Source organism: Lissotriton vulgaris, chromosome 6 (genome assembly GCF_964263255.1).
Source record: "Lissotriton vulgaris chromosome 6, aLisVul1.2, whole genome shotgun sequence".
Classification (NCBI taxonomy): Eukaryota; Metazoa; Chordata; class Amphibia; order Caudata; family Salamandridae; genus Lissotriton; species Lissotriton vulgaris.
In genome coordinates this window covers 686,918,840-686,938,078 of record NC_141694.1, presented here as the reverse complement: position 1 = coordinate 686,938,078, position 19,239 = coordinate 686,918,840, and the positions used below count along the sequence as shown (strand labels likewise).

Genomic DNA, 19,239 nt, shown 5'->3' with positions numbered 1-19,239 from the left:
CAATGCATACGAAAACTGAGGTCCACAACAAACCCACTGGCAGCAACAATCTTGTGCCTTCCCAGTCACCTTTTTAGGTCTCAGGGAAATGTTTCCTCTGGGCAATGCTTATGATTGAGACACAACTCCACTGATATTGGTAGACTTGAAGATCAGGCTAAGTAACTTACCCAAAAAATACAGGAGAACAAACATTCCACCAATCCTTTAAGAAAAGCCAAAATAAGAGCCCACAACAAACCCACTGGCAGCAACACTCTTGTGTTTTCGCAGTCAACATTTTAGGCCTCAGGGAAATGTTTCCTCTGGGCAATGCATATGATTGAGACACACCTCCACTGATATTGGTAGGTTTGAAGATCAGGCTAAGTAACTTACCCAAAAAATACAGAACAAACATCCCACCAGTCCTTTAAGAAAAGCCAAAATAAGCACCCACAACAGTAACCTGGACTCTCTACTTGAAACATTAACCAAATCCTCTAACAATAAACTTGTGTTACAATGAATACAGAGCAATCTAACTCATTTTTCAAAAAGGTGAATACATGTTGGGGAATGCTTAATACCGGTTACAGGCAATAGGAGAAACTACTGTTTAAGTGTAAACAGGCACAACGAGAAACCAAGTAATGATTGCAAGATCAAAAATAACAACTCAAAATCTATACAACCCACAGTTCAGAATCTACCACCAGTGACAAGACACTACCAGTGCAGCAAATGAAGAATGAAGATCCACAAGTGCAGCCAAGGAGATTGACATAGGTTTAAATGATCAGTAATAGTGGTGGGTAGAATGGTTGTTTGGAAATTGTTAATAGGAACTGAGGGCTAACCTGAATATGGTACCTCAGTGGCAAGGTAAGAAAATGAAGACCATAGAAATGCTGGGGCTGCATCACGGGCTGCTATGAGAAATATGTGCATGCATGTTAGAACCAAAGATGAAGGGTATCAGACAACATTCTAGTTCAGGATAGAGATAAACACAAGTAACCAACATAACAAAAGTCCTAAGTAAAACCCTCATACTCAGAATGACCTAATTTACAAGTTACTACTAGACACGGCTGGCAAATTTGACAATGATTAAACCCAGTCGACGAGGTCTGCTGGTTACAACCTGAAACGAACACTGCAGTGTTATTAAACAGGTGATGAAAAGCCCAGTGCCTTGGCGTTTAGATTAATTAAAAGTGGTAAAATATGAGGAGGACCCCAGAGAACTTATTCGGGTGGGCGGGTGCTTTTATAAAGAATAGAATATAAACTGGTATAGTGCTAATTCCATTAGCCATACATTATCGCATTTATTAACTAAAAGTCACATTCTCTTAAGCTTACCTTGAAAGGATGGCTTGTTCATACTTGCCATGCGAGGGCAATAATGCTGACCAGGGAAACCCTGAATGTGCACCTCTAGAGGAACTGGTCGTACCGATGGACGGAAGTTAAACAGTCCCATCTAAAGACAAAAAAAGGCAACCATCAAACACCACTTTCACAAATAATTTCCATATAATTTATTACTTTTTTTTTTTTTTTTTTAGACCTCCGGATTTTTCAGTAAGTGCAATGTATTTATGATATTCTTAAACAATATTGACACATACCTGACCAATCCCAAGCCAGTCAGCAAGGTCTTTGGCATTTGCTAATGCTGTGGAGAGACCAACTATCCTCACAGGTTTTTCAGTGTGGGATGAAATGAAGTTAGTTCGAGATACAATAACCTCGAGCACTGGGCCCCTTTCATCCCCTAAAACGAAAAGATATGTCCATTGATTAATATGAAAGCTCAGCCACAGTAGTTCCAATGCAAGGAATCTAAGAGAATTCAGAAATGTTACCCAAAGGCATGTTCTTGAGTTGGATGCTCACCTAGTAAATGGATCTCATCTATGATCAGAATGACAACTTTTTGAACATAGCTCCTGTTCTGCCAGCTTCGGCTGATACCATCCCACTTTTCGGGTGTGGTCACAATAAGGTCAGCTTGCGCAATTGATTTCATATCAGGGGTCACATCTCCGGTTAGCTCAACAACTCTGGAAAAGAGAAAAATAAGATCATAGCGATGCCCCCATTCACTTGACTGTCATCAATTACAGTGCTATTCAGTTTCGCATCACACAGAGCAGAATAGTACAGAAGGGTAGGTACTTGAAAACCGAGAAAGTGGTAAGGAATTAACCATACATCGCCAAAAATTGATTTTCACAAATCAGAAAAACTTATTGTGAGAAAGCCCTCGATAATTGTATTATAATTTTGTTCTTTTTGTTATGCTATGTGCCGATGTCACTACTAAAGTCTGAATGAGCTGGAAATCGGATTTAATAACATTTCTGGAGAAAATAATTCAGGAATGTCAACTTTTTATACTTATTTTGCTTAATAATTGCCTGCTGTGATCAAATACAATGGACAACCTATGAAAACACCTAGTGATTGCACGGTCTATTTGGCATTAATTGAGGAGACACAAATGAACACCCTTTACGCCTTCAGGGTTGAATATTATTTGGACTGCCTCTTATTCTCATGTGTGTCTACTGGTCTACTGCACTGGGTGCACACACACATACTTAAAAGGATGTGCCCCACTTGTGCAGCAAGTCCAGCGTTAAAAGCAGCAAATAAAAACTTGATATTTAGCTAAATACAATAGCTGAATCGAAAGACAAGGGAGAATATTTTTCCAGATAAGCACAATTAGTAAAATCAATACAAATACACATTTGCATCCTCTTTTTTTTCTAGTTAGATATTTATTAGCACAAAGTATGTAGTTAAAATAGATAAACCATTAGCGAGCAACAACTGGATATCAATCTGTAAAAGACAAGCTTCTAAATTAAAACGCATCTGTGATGGATTGAGTAGTTGCGGAATTTCAGTTTGAACCATTCAGTCTAGTAACCGATGCAGGGTCAAAAGAACTACTTCTATTCACTACTAGCAACATACAGCTTTCCAAATCATGCTGGCTTCAACCCAACATTCAATTTCCCATAGAAGAGCGGCTTTCAATCTTTAGCTCTTGAAAACAGCTCTTCACCAGGACAAGAGATTAAAATCTGTCATGAATCAAAGGGTAAAGAACCAGAAGGGAAGTCCTGTCCCTCTCCCATCATTCCTTGGAACAGAAATGGAATATTGTCTGCAGGTACTGTTACAGAAGAGGAGCACAGCAAGATTATTTAAGGGTGATCAGAACCTGTAATTCACCCAGCAAGCAATAGCTCTTTCAACAGAATGACACTTCCAACAAAGAGGCGGCACAACTGTTCCTATATAACCTTACAGTACTCCCCTACTCACTGCCCAAGAAATGTCGCCTGTTTAAACCATAGAACGGTCCCTATGTGAGCCAACTACATTCTCTAAGGTAAATCTGGCATTTTCCCAATACTAACCATGTCTTTTCCTCATTTAAAACTTGTGACGCTGCCAAAAGTAAGACCTTGTATCACCCACATTTGTCATAACATTTCAACAACAGGATATGCCCCTGCCTCGTTTAGCTGCTACTGCAGCTAAACAAGGAAGTCGATGTGCCCCTGTTCTCTACAGCAATGGAAGAGGTAATACAATCTTCTAATTTCATCACTGCAAGGAAAAAAGTTGTACAAAAAGATAATCACCAAGCACTGACCCCAATGCATTAGGTACACTCTGTATTTAAGCACCTCATAATCTATGCTTATTTAATGCCCCGCCAACACAAGTAGTGCGCTATGCTCCCCAGGGTCTGTCTTAAGGGACATTTTGAAAAATGCTGGTCAGGGAATATTCAAGAGTGGACACAGTAATAGGGAGCCAAGAAGAGGGTCTCTGGTGATACTCCAGCCTGGTAAATGATATCAAAGTGGACTGCTTCATGGACTTGTGTCCTTCCTCAAAAACATGACCACATTACTAAAGGTACTTAGAATAATATTCAGATTGCTGACGGTGATTAGAGGTTAAAATATATATTTTCCATTCCCACTGCAGTAACAGGAAGCTTGAAGGATCATATATTTAATAAAGAATGAAACTTGAGATCTGTAATTTTATTTCAAAGCCTCTCATTACTATAGTTTGCTTGATTCCTTACATTTCTCTATCAAAAACCAAAAGAGAAATAGGGATAAAGGACACTCTGGCAAACATTCGGGCAGCGGACGTGAATGACATAGGTACCGAGTGGGGAGTCGATCGGGTGCAAATATCCCAGGTCGTGAAGAATACCTCTGTCGCAGTGCCCAGGGAGCAATCCCTGTAGGATACTAACATTGGTAGTTGCTGGATATCCCATGCGTGACCAACCATGGTAAAACCGTGAGTTTACCTATGTGTGTATGTAATTTCCCAAGGTTAGGATACACCTTAGGGTGCGTAGACAACCTGGAAGTTTTTTCTTCATTCTTATTCTATTTTTTCTTTTGTCCTGATGAAAGCTTTGCTGAATAGAGCACTCTGTAAGCAGAAACATGTCGACCTCTTTTAAGAAAAACACTAAGGATATAGTTGACTCGAATTGATGGCAACTAAATGTCCGAATCACTGTTTTTAAGAATGACAATCTGACTCCTTATTAAATGGATTGTGGAGGTCAGCTTGCCATTTTTTTAAATTCACTTTTGTCACTTTTTTCACCTTGTATATAATTGGAATCTGCTCCGCTGTAACTCAGTTGTAGCAGCAGTCCAGGGAGACATGTTATCCCCTTGGTAAAATCCCATGGTGAAGCATGTCATCAACTATGTTGAGGAGTGAGGGTTTTATTTCCAAAATATTGAATTTTTTCCTATAATGATTTTCCTGTGTTTTTGTTTAACACTTTAACATTTCTTCTGCATTTAGTGTGAGATCTTTAGTTCTCACTTGAGTATTGGAACTAACGATTCCTTTATAATTGTTTGGTTACTCCTTTGTTGTTATTTAAGTTGATTCCTTACATTACCTTGCAGTCAACAACATACTTACTTTTTACCCAACTTTTCTTCAATTCTAACTTTCCAGTCCTCAATTCGTTCTCGTACCAATGCTTTGAGCGGCGCAATGTATACAGCCTAAAAAAGAAAGAACGCACATCAGTAAAATAGCTGTAGCTGCCATCGGAGTAAATTAAGAGACACCAATTATACAAAAAGGGAATTCATCACGTCCTGAAGCAGACAAAAGTACAATTACGCACGCCTTATTTAACTAAATAGCAAAAAGAACTGTAAGCCATTAACATCACAATTGTACCATATATTTACTTAATACACCTGCAGAGTACACCTATCACGTTTGACTAACTAATATTAAAAAGTATTCTGCAAGGAACGTTTCCTTCTACACTACCTTGATTCCTCAGGTAAATCACTTTTTCCACAGCTATCCTAAATACAATTCTTGGAGTACCATCATCATTTTATTTTCAGGTCAAAACCTTCATGTTTTCCACAAACACAGGCCATACTTTTCAATCGAAATCTATTGATGTTTAGTAATTAATCCTGTCAAACACATTTCCTTTGGATCAAAAAGTACATGCAACAAAGCATTCTGGAGGATACACCAGGAAAAAGTAGCAGACCCACACTCTGGCAAGCTGGCTCAATGGTTAGAGCGGCAGACCCTGATGCAGAGTTCTGGCCAGGGAGCAGGGTTCGATTCCCGCCTCGGCGGGGTCTCGGGCTCAATTTCCTCGGACCTGTTAATTCTCGCCTCAGTGTCTATTCTAATCAGGGGCCCCACGCTGCAACTCTGGGCAATAGCTTGCTTAACCTCCACACCGGCCCCAACAGCGCTAAGGATGCCTGGCTTCACCCTGGGGTGCCCAGGAGTGGACACTTCACAGGGAAAGTCAGGAGGGGTTCCACAGCGGTATGAGTATCAGCGCCAGGAAGCCGAATAGGCGACACCGCAAGGTGACCGTCTGGTGAAAGTGCGCTCTATAAGTACCATGACATTTACATTTACAGGGAGCAACACTGCATAATTGCAGAGGTACTCTTCCAGTCCTCGGTTCATGACAAAGGAATTCCATTTGCAACAAATTATTTTTAAGACAACTGCAACATTTGAGGGATAAATAGGACAAGAAATGTAGGACAAAAGCAGCTCTTAATTTCTGTAAACACACTTGAATAGCTACTCTTCTACCATTACCAAGTTAGCAGAAAAATGGCTGAAGCAATCTTGACCAATGTATCGTAACGCCATGCTCATGCTAATTACTTGTAAGATCTACTACTTTACTTAGCGAGTATATGTGACATAGCTATCGAGTTCTTCTTAGCCTCAACTGTAATAAATGTAAGAACAGGGAACAACATCAAATAGTAGGGGAGACAAAACTGCCTCAAATGCTCAAGATATATTTGATAAACATCTATAAATGGTTATTGATTTCTAGCACCAGTTTGACAGAGTGATGATCAATCCAGTAGAAATATAGTACATAAGGATTATTAATATCATTCAGTCTCGGGATGTGTCAGGATGGTAAAGCATTTTAAGATATCTATGTGAAAAATGGGTAGGATTATTTATTCGGTTATAATAATCAGACTGTGTGATAAAAGTGAACAGTGGAATTAATATTATTAAATGCTCATTATTGGTCATGAACATCACAAGTATCAACATAATTACTGAGTGATTTAGCACTCTGCATCTACTGTAAGAAATTAATTTAACAATCAGATAATATATGTTTTGAATGTAATTATTAGAAGCACTGAGGAAGTTATATTGTTTGCAAACTATGTGCTGGCTGTCTTTTCAAATCTTGTTCGGTTTACATAAACACAAGAAGAAAATTACGGAAGAATTTAAGTCCGGTAATTAAATCTATAAAAAGACAAAACCAACAAATAAAAATAAACTCCTATATAAATTTGAAAGAATATGTGCTAACATAACTTCGGATTTTTATTTTTATACGCTCAAGGCCTATTTCCTCTAAATGAGACTGAGGTACAAAGCAAGTCTATATATCTGCATGACTTGATGGCTACTATTCTTCACTGGGCCTTTACTCTTAGAGGGTGTCACATAGCCAATAGATCCAACTCTGCTTATAACGTTTTGACCCAAAATATCTTGTAAACATTGTTAACAAATTATAGCTAACCTTAGATGTGGGGTACTTGTTGAAGATTCGGAAGATAGCCAACTCAGCCGCCACAGTTTTTCCAGAGCCTGTTGGTGCTCCAAGGAGAACGTTTGAGTCTGTGTGATACAATGTGTGAAATATCTGGGTCTGAATGGGGTTGAAATGAGTAAATTTGTACAAGGCCTCATACTCCCGATGTCCTAAAGCAGTGATTGGCAAAGGTTGAAGGTCCAGTAGTTCTAGAATATTAAAATACAGACAGTTATTATATATTTGTACAGAATCAGAGATTACATAATTTAATTTGAAAGGAGTAGAAATATGAAACAATCAAGTATATAAAAGCACCTATGTGTTTACCCCTTCCTACACCAACCACACATTCCCTCAAATGAATTGTATCATAATACACAACAGAGAAACATGCATGAGTTAATCAATGTGCTTCATTTGGATACTGCTTCACACACACACATCCCCACACCCGCTCCCCCCACGCCACCGCTTGCAATATTCTAAGCTTTGGATCCCAATAATTAACATAATGACCTCTCAAGGTACAGCCCAATAAACATGCTTTAATTGAACTTTCCTCTATCTATTTCAACACATTGTTATAACCAAGAACTTGGAATCATAAAGAGGTAAATAAGGTAAGTCAGGGACAACTTTAATGTGAAATAGGTACATTAGCGCAGAAAGATGTTTATCTTGCTGCAGTTATTTAAATGCTTCGACTCAGGTTTCACTATTTAATGACCATTCAGAGGCACTCTATGAAGCATCAACTTGCAGTGAGAGCTCTTTCTGAAATGATTCCCTGAGGAAAGCAGAAGGTATGTGGTTTTGATCTGACTTGTGTGCCAAATGCAACTCATTTATTATTCTTTTTATTTATAAAGTTTTATATAGCGCAAACGTGATCCCGAAGGATATCGGAGCACTTTACAATTTGAGGGAGAGGAAGGTAATAGTTGCAGTACAATAATCAAATGGAATACCAACCCAAACAAATCAAATATGCATATCAAACAAAAAGGTTATGAACAAAATGGACGACAAAGCGTAAGATAATATTTGGACAGTAGAGAACTGGGAGGGGAGTACGTGACTAGTAAAGCAGATTAACACCAAAGGCAGGACCTTGGGTGTAAATCCAGAGTATTAGAGCAGACGTTCTGAGACCCTTTTAAGGTAAGAACTTGTTCATGAGGAATTGTTTTACTTCCAATTTGAATGCAACCTTGGAGGAGATTCTGAGTATTTCTGGTGGGAGAGAGTTCCAGATCTTCGGCGCAGAGCCGGAGAAAGCTCCTCGTGAACAAGTTCTCTTTTCTGTGGTTTCAGGAGGAGGGAGTTAGCACTCTGGGAAGGTCTACCACCTCAGGATAATTCTAGCTTTTGCGCTAGATAACTGGGGTTTTTGAAATACAGGGCTTTGTGTGACAGATAGGCAATCTTTAGCTGAATTCTTGCTTCATAGGGCAACCAATTTAGGGATTTTAAGACTGGGGAGATGTGCTAGTTCTTTTGGTACCCGTGACCAATCTGGCTGCCGCATTTAGTGAAGCCCTGAGTGGGGCCAAGGTATATTTGGGGAGGCCACAGAGCGTAGCAGTGCCATAGTCTAGCCTTGGCAGAACAAGTGCTTGGACCACTTGTTTGAAGTCCGCCTGTGGGAGGAAAGGTTTGAGATTCCTGAGTATCCACATTAGGTGATTAGCTCCCTTGCACACATTGCTGATATGATTTTTCATGTTCAGATGCTTGTCTAGGGTGAGTCCGAGAGATTTGCCAGAGTCAACAATGAGCAGTTGAAGCGAGTGAGGTGGTTCATCCAAAGGTCTATCTTGGGGATGTGATTCGCAGGAGAAAGGAAAAGGAATTCTGTTTTGGATGTGTTGATCAAGAGGTGATTCTCAGTTAACCAGTTTTGAGTGTTCATGAGGGTTGAGTTGAGTGATATGTGGTTATTCGGGGAGGAGATTTTCAGATAGAGTTGCGTATCATCCACATATATATGGAAGAGAATGTCTGCGGAATTTAGTGCATTAGCTAAGGGTTTCAAGAACAGACTGAAGAGTATGGTGGATAGGGCGGACCCTTGGGGGACCCCATGGATACTGGTGATGGCTGGGAGAGAGAGTGGTTCGCCTTAACACTTTGAGATCTCTGGTGGATGAAGGACGAGAACCATTGCAGCACGACACCAGACAGGCCCATCCTGTCCTTCAAATGGATAGGAGGTTGTTGTCGTGATTAACAGTGTCAAACGCTGAGGAAAGGGCAAGGAGGATTAGGAGGCAGGATTCATTTTGGTCGAGCATTTTTTAAATGTCATCCATAACATGAGTGAGAGCCGATTCGGTGCTGAATTCTCACGGTGCTCATACTGAAGTCATGTCAAGATATTTAATCTAAATATTTGCTACCCCATCATCAAGACATATGGTACACATGAAAGGTGTATAGAATGTAATCAATAATGATTGATATCATTAAAATGTAGCACCCACTACAAAAACCCAAAGCTTTGGAAGCACTTCATTATATGGCAAGCTCTATGGTTTGCACACGTCTGCAGTAAGTGCAAACATTCAAACACCAATCGCTAAAATGAAGGTCCAGAGCTGCCATTTTGATGGCTGAAGCACATGTGCTTAAACATCTGGAGCAGAGCCGCTCTCATTAATTTGTAGCCCCTAGAAACCAGAGCCTGGCCATCAGCTAAAGAACAGAAGGAACACCACTTGCATCAATCATAAAACAAATCCATCTAATATCACAGCAAGTACATGATCATAATCCGATGGAAGGCGACTTGCTACTTATTTTTTTCTTGAAGTGGAAATAACTGGAGATGATTGTTATCACATGTCGGGAACCTTCCGCTGGATTGGTCATTTCTACAACTTTAACAATACTACCTCCAGGGTTCAGTACAGGAAAACAGGCTGCTTTAGTAGTAGATGACATACTCCAGGCAATGGAGAAAAGCAGTCTATCAGTACACTACATTGTTTTTAGGAGAGTGTTTCATGGACAGATAAAGATTATCTCTGGAGTTTGTGGCTCCTTCCTCAAATGAGGTTGTCCTGTGAGCTGTAACTAACCATATGACCCGGACTGCCCACTTTTTGCCATCTGGACCCAGTCTTTTTCTTATTTATGCATTTTTGTGTGGGCCTCTGTATTCAAAACCTTCTTGCAATACAACAGACTACTGTACAATGAGGGAGTGCTACAGCTGATAGTATAGATAGAGGCAAAATATTGCTATCTATGTGAGCAAGCAGTAATGGCATGGTGTGACACTATCCAACTATGGGCAGAAAAAGTTGACAGCTGGCAACAAGATAGGAAAAGTGAGGTAGGTTGGGACACTGGGCAAGCAAGGGAGAGAGATAACCTCCATGTCTTATTTTGTCTTCCATTTGTGTCTTTGGTCTCCTGTCTGCCCTACTTTTATTCCACAGAAGTAGGACTTATCCCGTTCTGCAGGGTCACCCTCAAACATTTTGCCTTCAACCCATATGTTTTCTGAACCTTTTCTGATGTCTTTAAGGACCCTGTGCACTTTACCACTGCTAACATTGCTAAATTGCTTGTGCTCACTCCTTTAAACATATTAACATTAGCTTACACCTAATTGGCACATTTAATTTACTTATAAGGCCCTAGTAACTTTGTAAATGATAATCTATTAGTGGGCCTGCAGCACTTATTGTGTCATCAACTTAAGTGACATTTTTAAACATGTTTTGGGTCGGCCATTGCAGTCTGTGTGCCGTTTTAAACTGCTATTTCGACCTGGAAAAATAAGCTTCTTCCTAAACCTAACCCCTCCTTTTTTTAATACATATAAGTCATCCCTAAGGTGGGTCCTAACCAGCCAATAGGGCAGTGTGCATTGTATTTAAAAATGTGGACATGTGCTTTTAAGTTTTACATGCCCTGGTTGGAAAAAAACTCTCAAATTCGTTTTCACTTCTGTAAAGCCTACCTCTCCCATATGATAACATTGGGATACCATAATACATTCATTAACCCTTTCGATGCTCATGACGAGATCAGCTCGTCATGAGGCACGGTGCTCATGACGAGCTGAGCTCGTCATGACCACGCCCAGTTCTATTATGGCCCAGCACAGGAGAAGAATATCTCAAGCATCGATGAGGTTAGGTGATAACTTTTGTTTGGGAACAGGTAGAAATGTCGTGTGGTATCTAAGGAATTGTAATTTAAAACCCTCTTTAATGGTAAAAGCAGATTTTAAGCCACAATTCAGAAAATTGCCCTTTTAGAAAGTCGGCATTATCTTGTCCTAACCATTTATGCCTCCAGCCTGTATCCGGGGTCACAGCAGTAGGTGTAGTTGGCTTTTGGCCTTTGTGTATTCCTTCTAGAGAGTATCACAAAAGGGGACTGGGTGTTGGAAGTAAGACCTATCCTGACTCGATAGGAGTGTTGAAGCTGTCACCAGCCAGACTTGCTCTTCAAAGGAGGCTGCCTCAGCACACACACAAAGAACTTCACACTAGCCTTTAAAAAAAAAAATTCTTTATTCGCATTTCAACCAACAAGAAGACAGTTATGATCATGTACTGATCACATTATCACGGAGGAGAATAGCCTGCGCAACGGTCAATATAACTCCATACCTGGGAACAGGATGGAAGGAAAATCCAAAACCAGATGTGGGGGAAGTCGATAAATTTCTCCCACTTCAACGCGGGCATCGGGTATAAATATCAGAGCCTCAGACCAACTCTTTAGTACACTCCTGGACCTGTGGATACTGCCGAAGGTACTGGTTGCTGACATAGGACTGCCCTGTTGTGTGAGGCCTGCAATGCTGTAGAAGAAGGAAGGCTGGACCTGCTCCCTTCAACCCAGACTACCTAAAGTGAATCCAAGGGTCATCTGGCTGACCCCTTGTTCAGAGCAGAACAAGCTCCAGAGAATTCCCTGCAACTCTCCAGCTGACCTGCTGCAAATGAACCTACCTGGACCTGCTGGCCTCTGCAAAAGTGAGCCACTGATCACCAAGAGGAGCCTCCTCAGGTCATAGGCCCTTGATTTGCATCAGAGTGCAATTCTCAGAACACAAAGGTGAAAACCTGACATTTTGGGTTCTACGTGAATGCGAAAGGCTTGTAGGAGCCAAGATCTTTCCTTCTGCTTAAGCAAAGCTTCGGTGAACTCGACTATTCGCGCTACAGCGACCACAAGCAACGAACAGCAACGCAAGATCAGCAATTCATGCCACAGCATCAACATCCCACGATGACCACCAACATGAAGCTATCGCAACAGCTGTCTGCAACGTCCAAAACGGTCTTCGCTCTACAGTGACAACTGTCCGTAATGCCTGGATGCTCTTCACGCTAGAGTGAAGATGATCTGCAATGCTTTTTTTGCTCCTTGTGGCATCGTCCACCGCAAACAGGACTCTTCGCACCAGACTTTGAGAAGAAAACTCTTTAAGCTGAACTAACCTGGTCACTTTATCTGGCCCACTCTCCACTGCAGTCGGTCTGAACTTGTGATTTTCACCCTGTCTTGCAGGACAAGATAACCGTGAGCGGCACTTTGTGCTTTTAGGCACTATATTTATCTTGCATTTCTCTATCCTATTTTACTGATTGGATTTTGTTGTTTAGGTGTTAAATAATATATCATATTTTACTATATTTTTTCTAAATTGGTACAGGATATTTCTTGTGTTATGTTTTCATTTCATTACTGTTTGTGTGCTGCACAAATACTGTACACATTACTTCTAAGTTAAAGCTGACTGCTTTTGTTCCAACCTACCACAATTAAGCACAGGTTAATTTAATGACTTTTTGATGGTTCACTCTGACAATGATTGTGGTTGGTGCTTGAATATGGTTTCACTGCCCTCAACTGATAAGCCAATTTCTCACAACAGCACTTTGTTGTATAGTCATACTCTAGTCATGTAGTCTGTGTGTTGTTGGGGCATAGATTCACAGCTCTCATTTGGGCTTTTAATGTTTAAGGTTTTATCCCACTTAGAGATTAACTTTGATTCTCAATACAGTTAACAGTTTACATGCAGCCTTCTTATCAGCACATTGAGGATGGAAAAGTTATATCTAGATGTAGCTATTGCATTCTCAGTTTGCTTCTATTACGGCAATTATCCATTATCCACTCCATTTTCATTCATGCAGCAGCTTTGTTGTCTAGCCAGCCGAGAAGCTCGATGGTTTCCTACCTGATGTTTTTTCCCAAAAGTATATACTTATTTCCCTCTGATTCTGGGATATAAAGCAATTTCCTCATCTATTTGATCAGCCACCCCCGAATATAATATGGGCAAGATACAGGACTCACGCAGGTCCCTCTGAAAAAGTACATTGGATAGAGAGAGTGTAGACATCAAAGACTCGATGCGAGGACCACAGGAGGCGATGCATCGTCGCTGACCGTGTGGATGCAGGCAATGAATCTGTTCCGATCCGTGCAGTCGATGAAGGCTTTCTCAAAGAGCCCCTTTACAATACAGGCACTGCACCGTCGTAGAGTGCACTGTTTTTCGTTTTCGAGCCACGAAGTCCATAGAAGTGATGTTGTCAATTGGCTCCTGCGAAGGCCAATGTGTGTTTCGATCGGCACAAAATCGTCACTGCAGAATTCACCTTTCAAGGGCCTAAGACTGGATTGCCACCACTTGGTAGGGCAGGACTCTCAGAGTCCAGGTGCTATTGCAGAGTTGAAGTCTTTGATGGCCCTGAGACTTCAGAAAAGGCAACAAATCAGCAAGCCCTCTGAGTTCAAGTGAGATGGGCCTGGGCCTTGCCCTCAGCAGGGCAGAGATTAGTAGGCAGAAGGGTAGGACAGCATAAAAGCAGTTTTTCCAGAGCACCAGTCAAGCAGAGTGAAAATCCTTGTAGCACAGCAGTCTTTACTCCTGGCAGTGTTCTTCACATGTCCAGTAATGTACTGTCTTGGTAGTGTCAGAGCTCCAGGACTTATACCGAGTTGTGCCTTTGAAGTGGGGGTGACTTCAAAGCAGGCCCTTGATAAGGACAGCCCCCTTTTCATCCCAGCTCTTGCTCCAGACTATCAGTAGGTGGTAATCAGCCCTTTTTTGTGGGAAACAGGACATTGCCTATTCAGGTGTTCCAGTTCCTCTGCTCTCTTACTGACCAGAAAGAGCTATTAGGATGCAGATGAATGCAGATGAGTTCTCTGTCACACCCTTCCTGTGTTTGTGGCTGTCTAGAGGGAATGTACGAAGTGTAGCTGTCACCCACCCCAAACATGTATTGAAGACAGGCTGCAAGGCACACAAAGCAGTGAGAGCAGAGAAATGTACACTTTCTAAAAGTGACATTTCTAAACTAGTAATGTTAAATGCAACTATACCAGTAAAGATGATTTATCATCACCTTTTCAAAGATATGAATCAGGAATTACAGCATAAAAGTGTATTAAGGAATTCCCAATGCTAGCTTATGAGAGGAGTAGGCCTCACAGTAGTAAACATCGAATTTAAGTGTTTGTCACTACCAGGACATGTAAAACTTAAAATTACATGTCCTACTTTTTATTTACACAGCACCCTGCCCAAAGGGCGACCTCAGGCCTACCGTAGGGGTCACTTATGTGTAATGAAAAAGAGTTTAGGCTTGGCAAGTAGTTTTAAATGTCAAGTCGAAGTGGCATTAAACCACGCACACACATAGGCACTGCAATTGCAGGCCTGAGACAGGTTTGAAAGTCTACTGGTGTGGGAGGCACAATCAGTGCTGGATGTCCACTAGTAGTATTATATGTACAGGCCCTGGGAATATGTTATACCACTGTACTAAATATGCCAATCATGTATACACCAATGTCACCATGTTTAGGAGAGAAACACATGCACTTTTGCACTGGTCAACAGTGGAAGTGCTCAGAGTCCTAAGACCAACAAAAACACATAGCAAAAAGAGGAGGTGAGCAGGCAAAACGTTAAGGGGGAAGACCACTATAATGATGACAGGTCTAAGAAGCACCTACTGACATAGGCCAGTCAGAGTCAAAACCAAATTGTGCATTTCAGATTTAACCAAACATTAAAAAATCACAACTCACAGTGACTGAAGTTAAGCTTTCAAAACGTCCTACCATTTTAACCCTGACTCTTGTATCAAAAAAGTAGCAAGTTATCTCCAAACAGAATAAAATGTGGAGAACACGGAGAGGCAAACTTCATACAAACAAAGGTTAGTGGACTCGCAGCAACAAGAAGGCCTTTTTCCCATTCCTTTCATCCAAATGTTGTAAGGAGGCTCCCACTTTGAAACCAATCTAATAGCATGTCCCATCCCCAATGAAGGCAGGGGAAACACTGCAAAAATCCGTAATTAAAGATATGTCCATGTAGTAGTTCTTTGAGAATGTATGCAAAGATGACCCAAATGGCAGCCTTGAAAGTTTCAATCAAGGAAACAATTTTTTTTACGGAAGTGGGATACAATCACACCGCAAAAAAGCTAATTTGCCTGTTCATAAAGTGACAAGTTTTAGCCATCTGAGCAATTTCTTGTTAAATGCTTCTGTGAGAATTTTGGACTCGCATTCCTCCAGTAGAGAACAGCTAATGATATTCAGGGAGTCCTGCCTTATAGGTGCGCATCTGCCCTCAGTGCCCTCTCAGGTGCAAAGGATGCAGCATAGATACAAGTGAATGCCGAACAGGAGCCATTTTGCTTTGCATACTAATCTTTATTTCTTATAGTAATTGAGGCTTTGTTTGCGAAAAATTAAATGTGCGCAGGGGGCCATTGGTTGCTTTTCCTGTACAGGTCCTCCATGACTTGTATGGTGGACTAGGATAGGTATAGAATGAGTTACTTACCTTCGGTAATGCCTGATCTGGTGGAGACCCAATCTAGCCGCAGATTCTCAGATTCTTGACCTTTGAATTACTCCCAGGCGTCCAACTTGGTATGGAATTTGTTTTGTGAGCAGTACCTCTGCGCGCCAGTAGGTGACGTTGTTTGGCTCTGCATGGTGGTGTTCGGGCCATCTGCGCATGTCCTAGCCGCTGATTCCCTACCTTTGAATAGATAACCAAGCCATACCTCCTCGGAAATGGGTCTGCGGGCCAATTTTACACAAGAAGTTCTGCAGGATCAAATGGGTAAAGTGCCCAACCCAACAGACCTCAATTTCCAGACAGTAATGTTTGGTAAAGGTGTGCAGGGAGGTCCATGTTGCTGCCTGGCAGATGTCCTGGACTGGAGCTCCATGAGCTAACACACTTGTTGCAGCTTTAGTTCTGGTGGAATGAGCACGTAAACCCTTTGGGGGGTGCTTTTCAGGAAATCAATAGCAAATTTTAATACACAGTACAATCCATTGTCAGATGGTCCTTTTCTGTATGGCCGTCCCTTCTTTGCTCCAACATATCCCAGGGAGAGTTGGCAGTCTACCCAGAACACTCGTATTCGATCAAGGTAGAACAGGAATGTTCATTTTGGGTCCAGATGGTGGAGTTGCTCCTCTTCTTTGGAGGGATGTGGAGGAGCATAACAAGCAGGCAAGATGAAGAATTGGCCTACATGAAATTAAGTTACCACTTTTGGAAGAAAAAAGGCTCTTGTGTCAAGCACCAGTTTGTCAGGATAAATGGTGAGGTTGATAAAGCCTGAAGCTCACTGAGCCTCTGGGCAGATGTTATTGCAACCAGGATAGCCTTTTTGAAGATAAGAAGCTTGAGTGGACAATTATGCAAAGGTTAAAAGTGAACACACATAAGAAAAGTGAGGACGAGACTGAGGTCCCACTTAAGCAAAACAAAGGGAGAAGGTGGAAACAAATGTTGTAAACTCTGTAGAAACCTGTGTACAATAGGGGATTTGAAGAGAGATGGCTGATCAGTCAGCTGCAGGAAAAGCTGAAATGGCAGAGAGATAGCCCTTCAAAGAGCCCAGAGCAGAGCCCTGCTGGGCAAGGGAAAGGGTGAATAGAAAAACTTGAGAAATGGGGGCAGAAAGCTGATCAATTTATTTTTTGTACACCATGCCACAAAGTTTGACCATCAGTAGGTGTAAAAAGTCTGATTGAAGGGACGCATGGCTGCCAAGATAACATTACAGACTTCAGGCGGAAGGCCAAAAGCTATCAGCTAACGAGGCTCAATGTCCATGCAAGAAGGTGGAGCATTGACAGGTTTGGGTGGAAAACCCTTCCATGCTGTATCAACCTGTAAGGGGAACCTGAGGGGAGGACAAATTGCCATGCTCAACAGCTCTGGATACCAGACTCTCCGTGCCCAGTCATTTGTCCCATGAATTTCTTGGGCCTGGTCGTTCCCAATCTTCTTGAGAACTCTGGGCAGGAGTGGTATGGAGGAAATGTGTACAGGAGGCCTGAGCTCCACTCGAGATGGAAAGCTACTCCAAGCGAGAGCCACCTTGGAAACTTCAGCATGCAGACTTGCTGACATAGCGCGTTCTCCTCCGTGGTGGACAGATCTAACCAAGGCTCTCCCCACTGCTGAAACAGACATTGTACCACCTGCGGATGGGGAGCCCATTCCTGATCTGGGGGGTATCTTTGGCTGAGTTTGCCCACACTGGTGTTCAGAGAACCTTTCAGATGTTGAACCACCAGGGATATGCCCTGCTTTTCCAGCAAGGTCAAGAGGAGCAGGGCCTCTTGACAAAGGGTCCACAACCCCTTACCACCATATCTGTTGCAGTGCCACATGGTGGGAGTGTTGTTGGTGAACATCTGCATCAGCATTCGCTGGATGGATGTTAGAAAGGCTTTTCATGCCAATTGGATTGCTCGGAGCTTCAACAGGTTGATGTGGAGTCTGGATTCTGACAGAGACCAGAGTCCTATGATTTCTACCCAGAAGTGAAGCATCTGTTTCTACTGTAAGATCTGGTTGGTGAGGGGAGAGGGGTCTGCTGCAGACCAAATCAAACTTCGTTCACCACCACTGCAGATCTTTTGCAGTTCCCTTCAAGATCTGGACCATGTCGGAGGTATTTCCCTGATGCTGTAGCAACTGTAACTTCAGGGTCCACTGCAGAGCATGCATATGCCAATGGCATGTGTCACCAGCAGGATGCAGGAGGCCAAGAGGCACAGCAGCCTCAGAGTCAGTCTCACCGGAATCCAGGATAGAGGCCATTCCGGAGGATAAGCCCAAAACTGTACCATATCCAGAAAAGCTCTGATGAAAGGCAGTGTCTGAGAGGGAGTCGGGTGTGAATGACACACTGATATCGCAAATGCAGGAGGTCCACCGTAGTCTGCAGGTGGGTGACAACAGTCTGGGGTAAGTCAGCCTTCAATAGCCAGTCATCAAGATAGGGGAAGACTGGCAACCCTGATCTCCGCAGATGAGCTGCTATCACTGTCATCACCTTGATGAATACCAGAGGGTTGCTAGTGAATGCCAAAGGGGAGCACAGCAAACTGAAAGTGCTTGTGACCCGCCGTAGGTAACGCCTGTGGGCAGTCAGAACGGGAATATGGAAATATGTATCCTACAAGTCCAATGCTACCTTCCAGTCTCCTGGGTCCAGAGCAGCTAGGACCTGAGCTAGAGTGAGCATTTTGAACCTCTCATTCTTAAGGAAGAAGTTGAAAGAGCGCAGGTCTAAATGAGGACAAAGGCATCCGCACGAGAAAGTAGCAGGGATAACAACCAGAACCCACTTCTGGCGTCAGCACTCTCTCCATTGCTCCTTTGACCAGAAGAGCCATCAATTCCTGTCGGAGCAAAAACAATGGTCCCTTGTCAGCCTGTCATAAGTAGGTGGCATGGTGGGTGGGGAAGCCTTGAAGGGGAGAGATTAGCTCCTTCAGACTATCTGCAAAACCCACCTGTTCGATGTTATGGACTGCCAGTGGGGCAGGTAATAGTGAATCGTGCTGCCCACTGGGCGCCAGTGATGATTAATGGGAAGACTAGCAAGGTTTTGAGGCTGCTGCAGGGTAGCTAACCGACCAGTCTGCTGGCCCCCTGATCAATGGGGACCATAGGAGCTGCATCCACTTCAACACTGAGGCTGGAAAGTTTGTGTGGCGGGGTGGCTGGGCGGCAAAGGACATGACTGTATCCCCTTCCGTCGCCACGAAAGGAGTGAAAAGCGGATTAAGGA

The 19,239-nt window shown here is 42.4% G+C and overlaps 1 protein-coding gene across 1 annotated transcript in view; it reads right to left on the bottom strand.

Moving 5' to 3' along the window:
- The window catches only part of ASCC3 (activating signal cointegrator 1 complex subunit 3), a 2,217,780-nt gene that overhangs the window by 475,803 nt on the left and 1,722,738 nt on the right, over positions 1-19,239 (bottom strand). The window contains exons 25-29 of the mRNA XM_086926668.1: positions 7,118-7,338; positions 4,978-5,063; positions 1,885-2,051; positions 1,617-1,762; positions 1,348-1,468 (exon numbers count right to left, since the gene is read on the bottom strand). Of these exons, the coding sequence (XP_086782794.1) occupies positions 1,348-1,468; positions 1,617-1,762; positions 1,885-2,051; positions 4,978-5,063; positions 7,118-7,338 (741 nt within the window). The remainder of the gene's footprint in view (positions 1-1,347; positions 1,469-1,616; positions 1,763-1,884; positions 2,052-4,977; positions 5,064-7,117; positions 7,339-19,239) is intronic.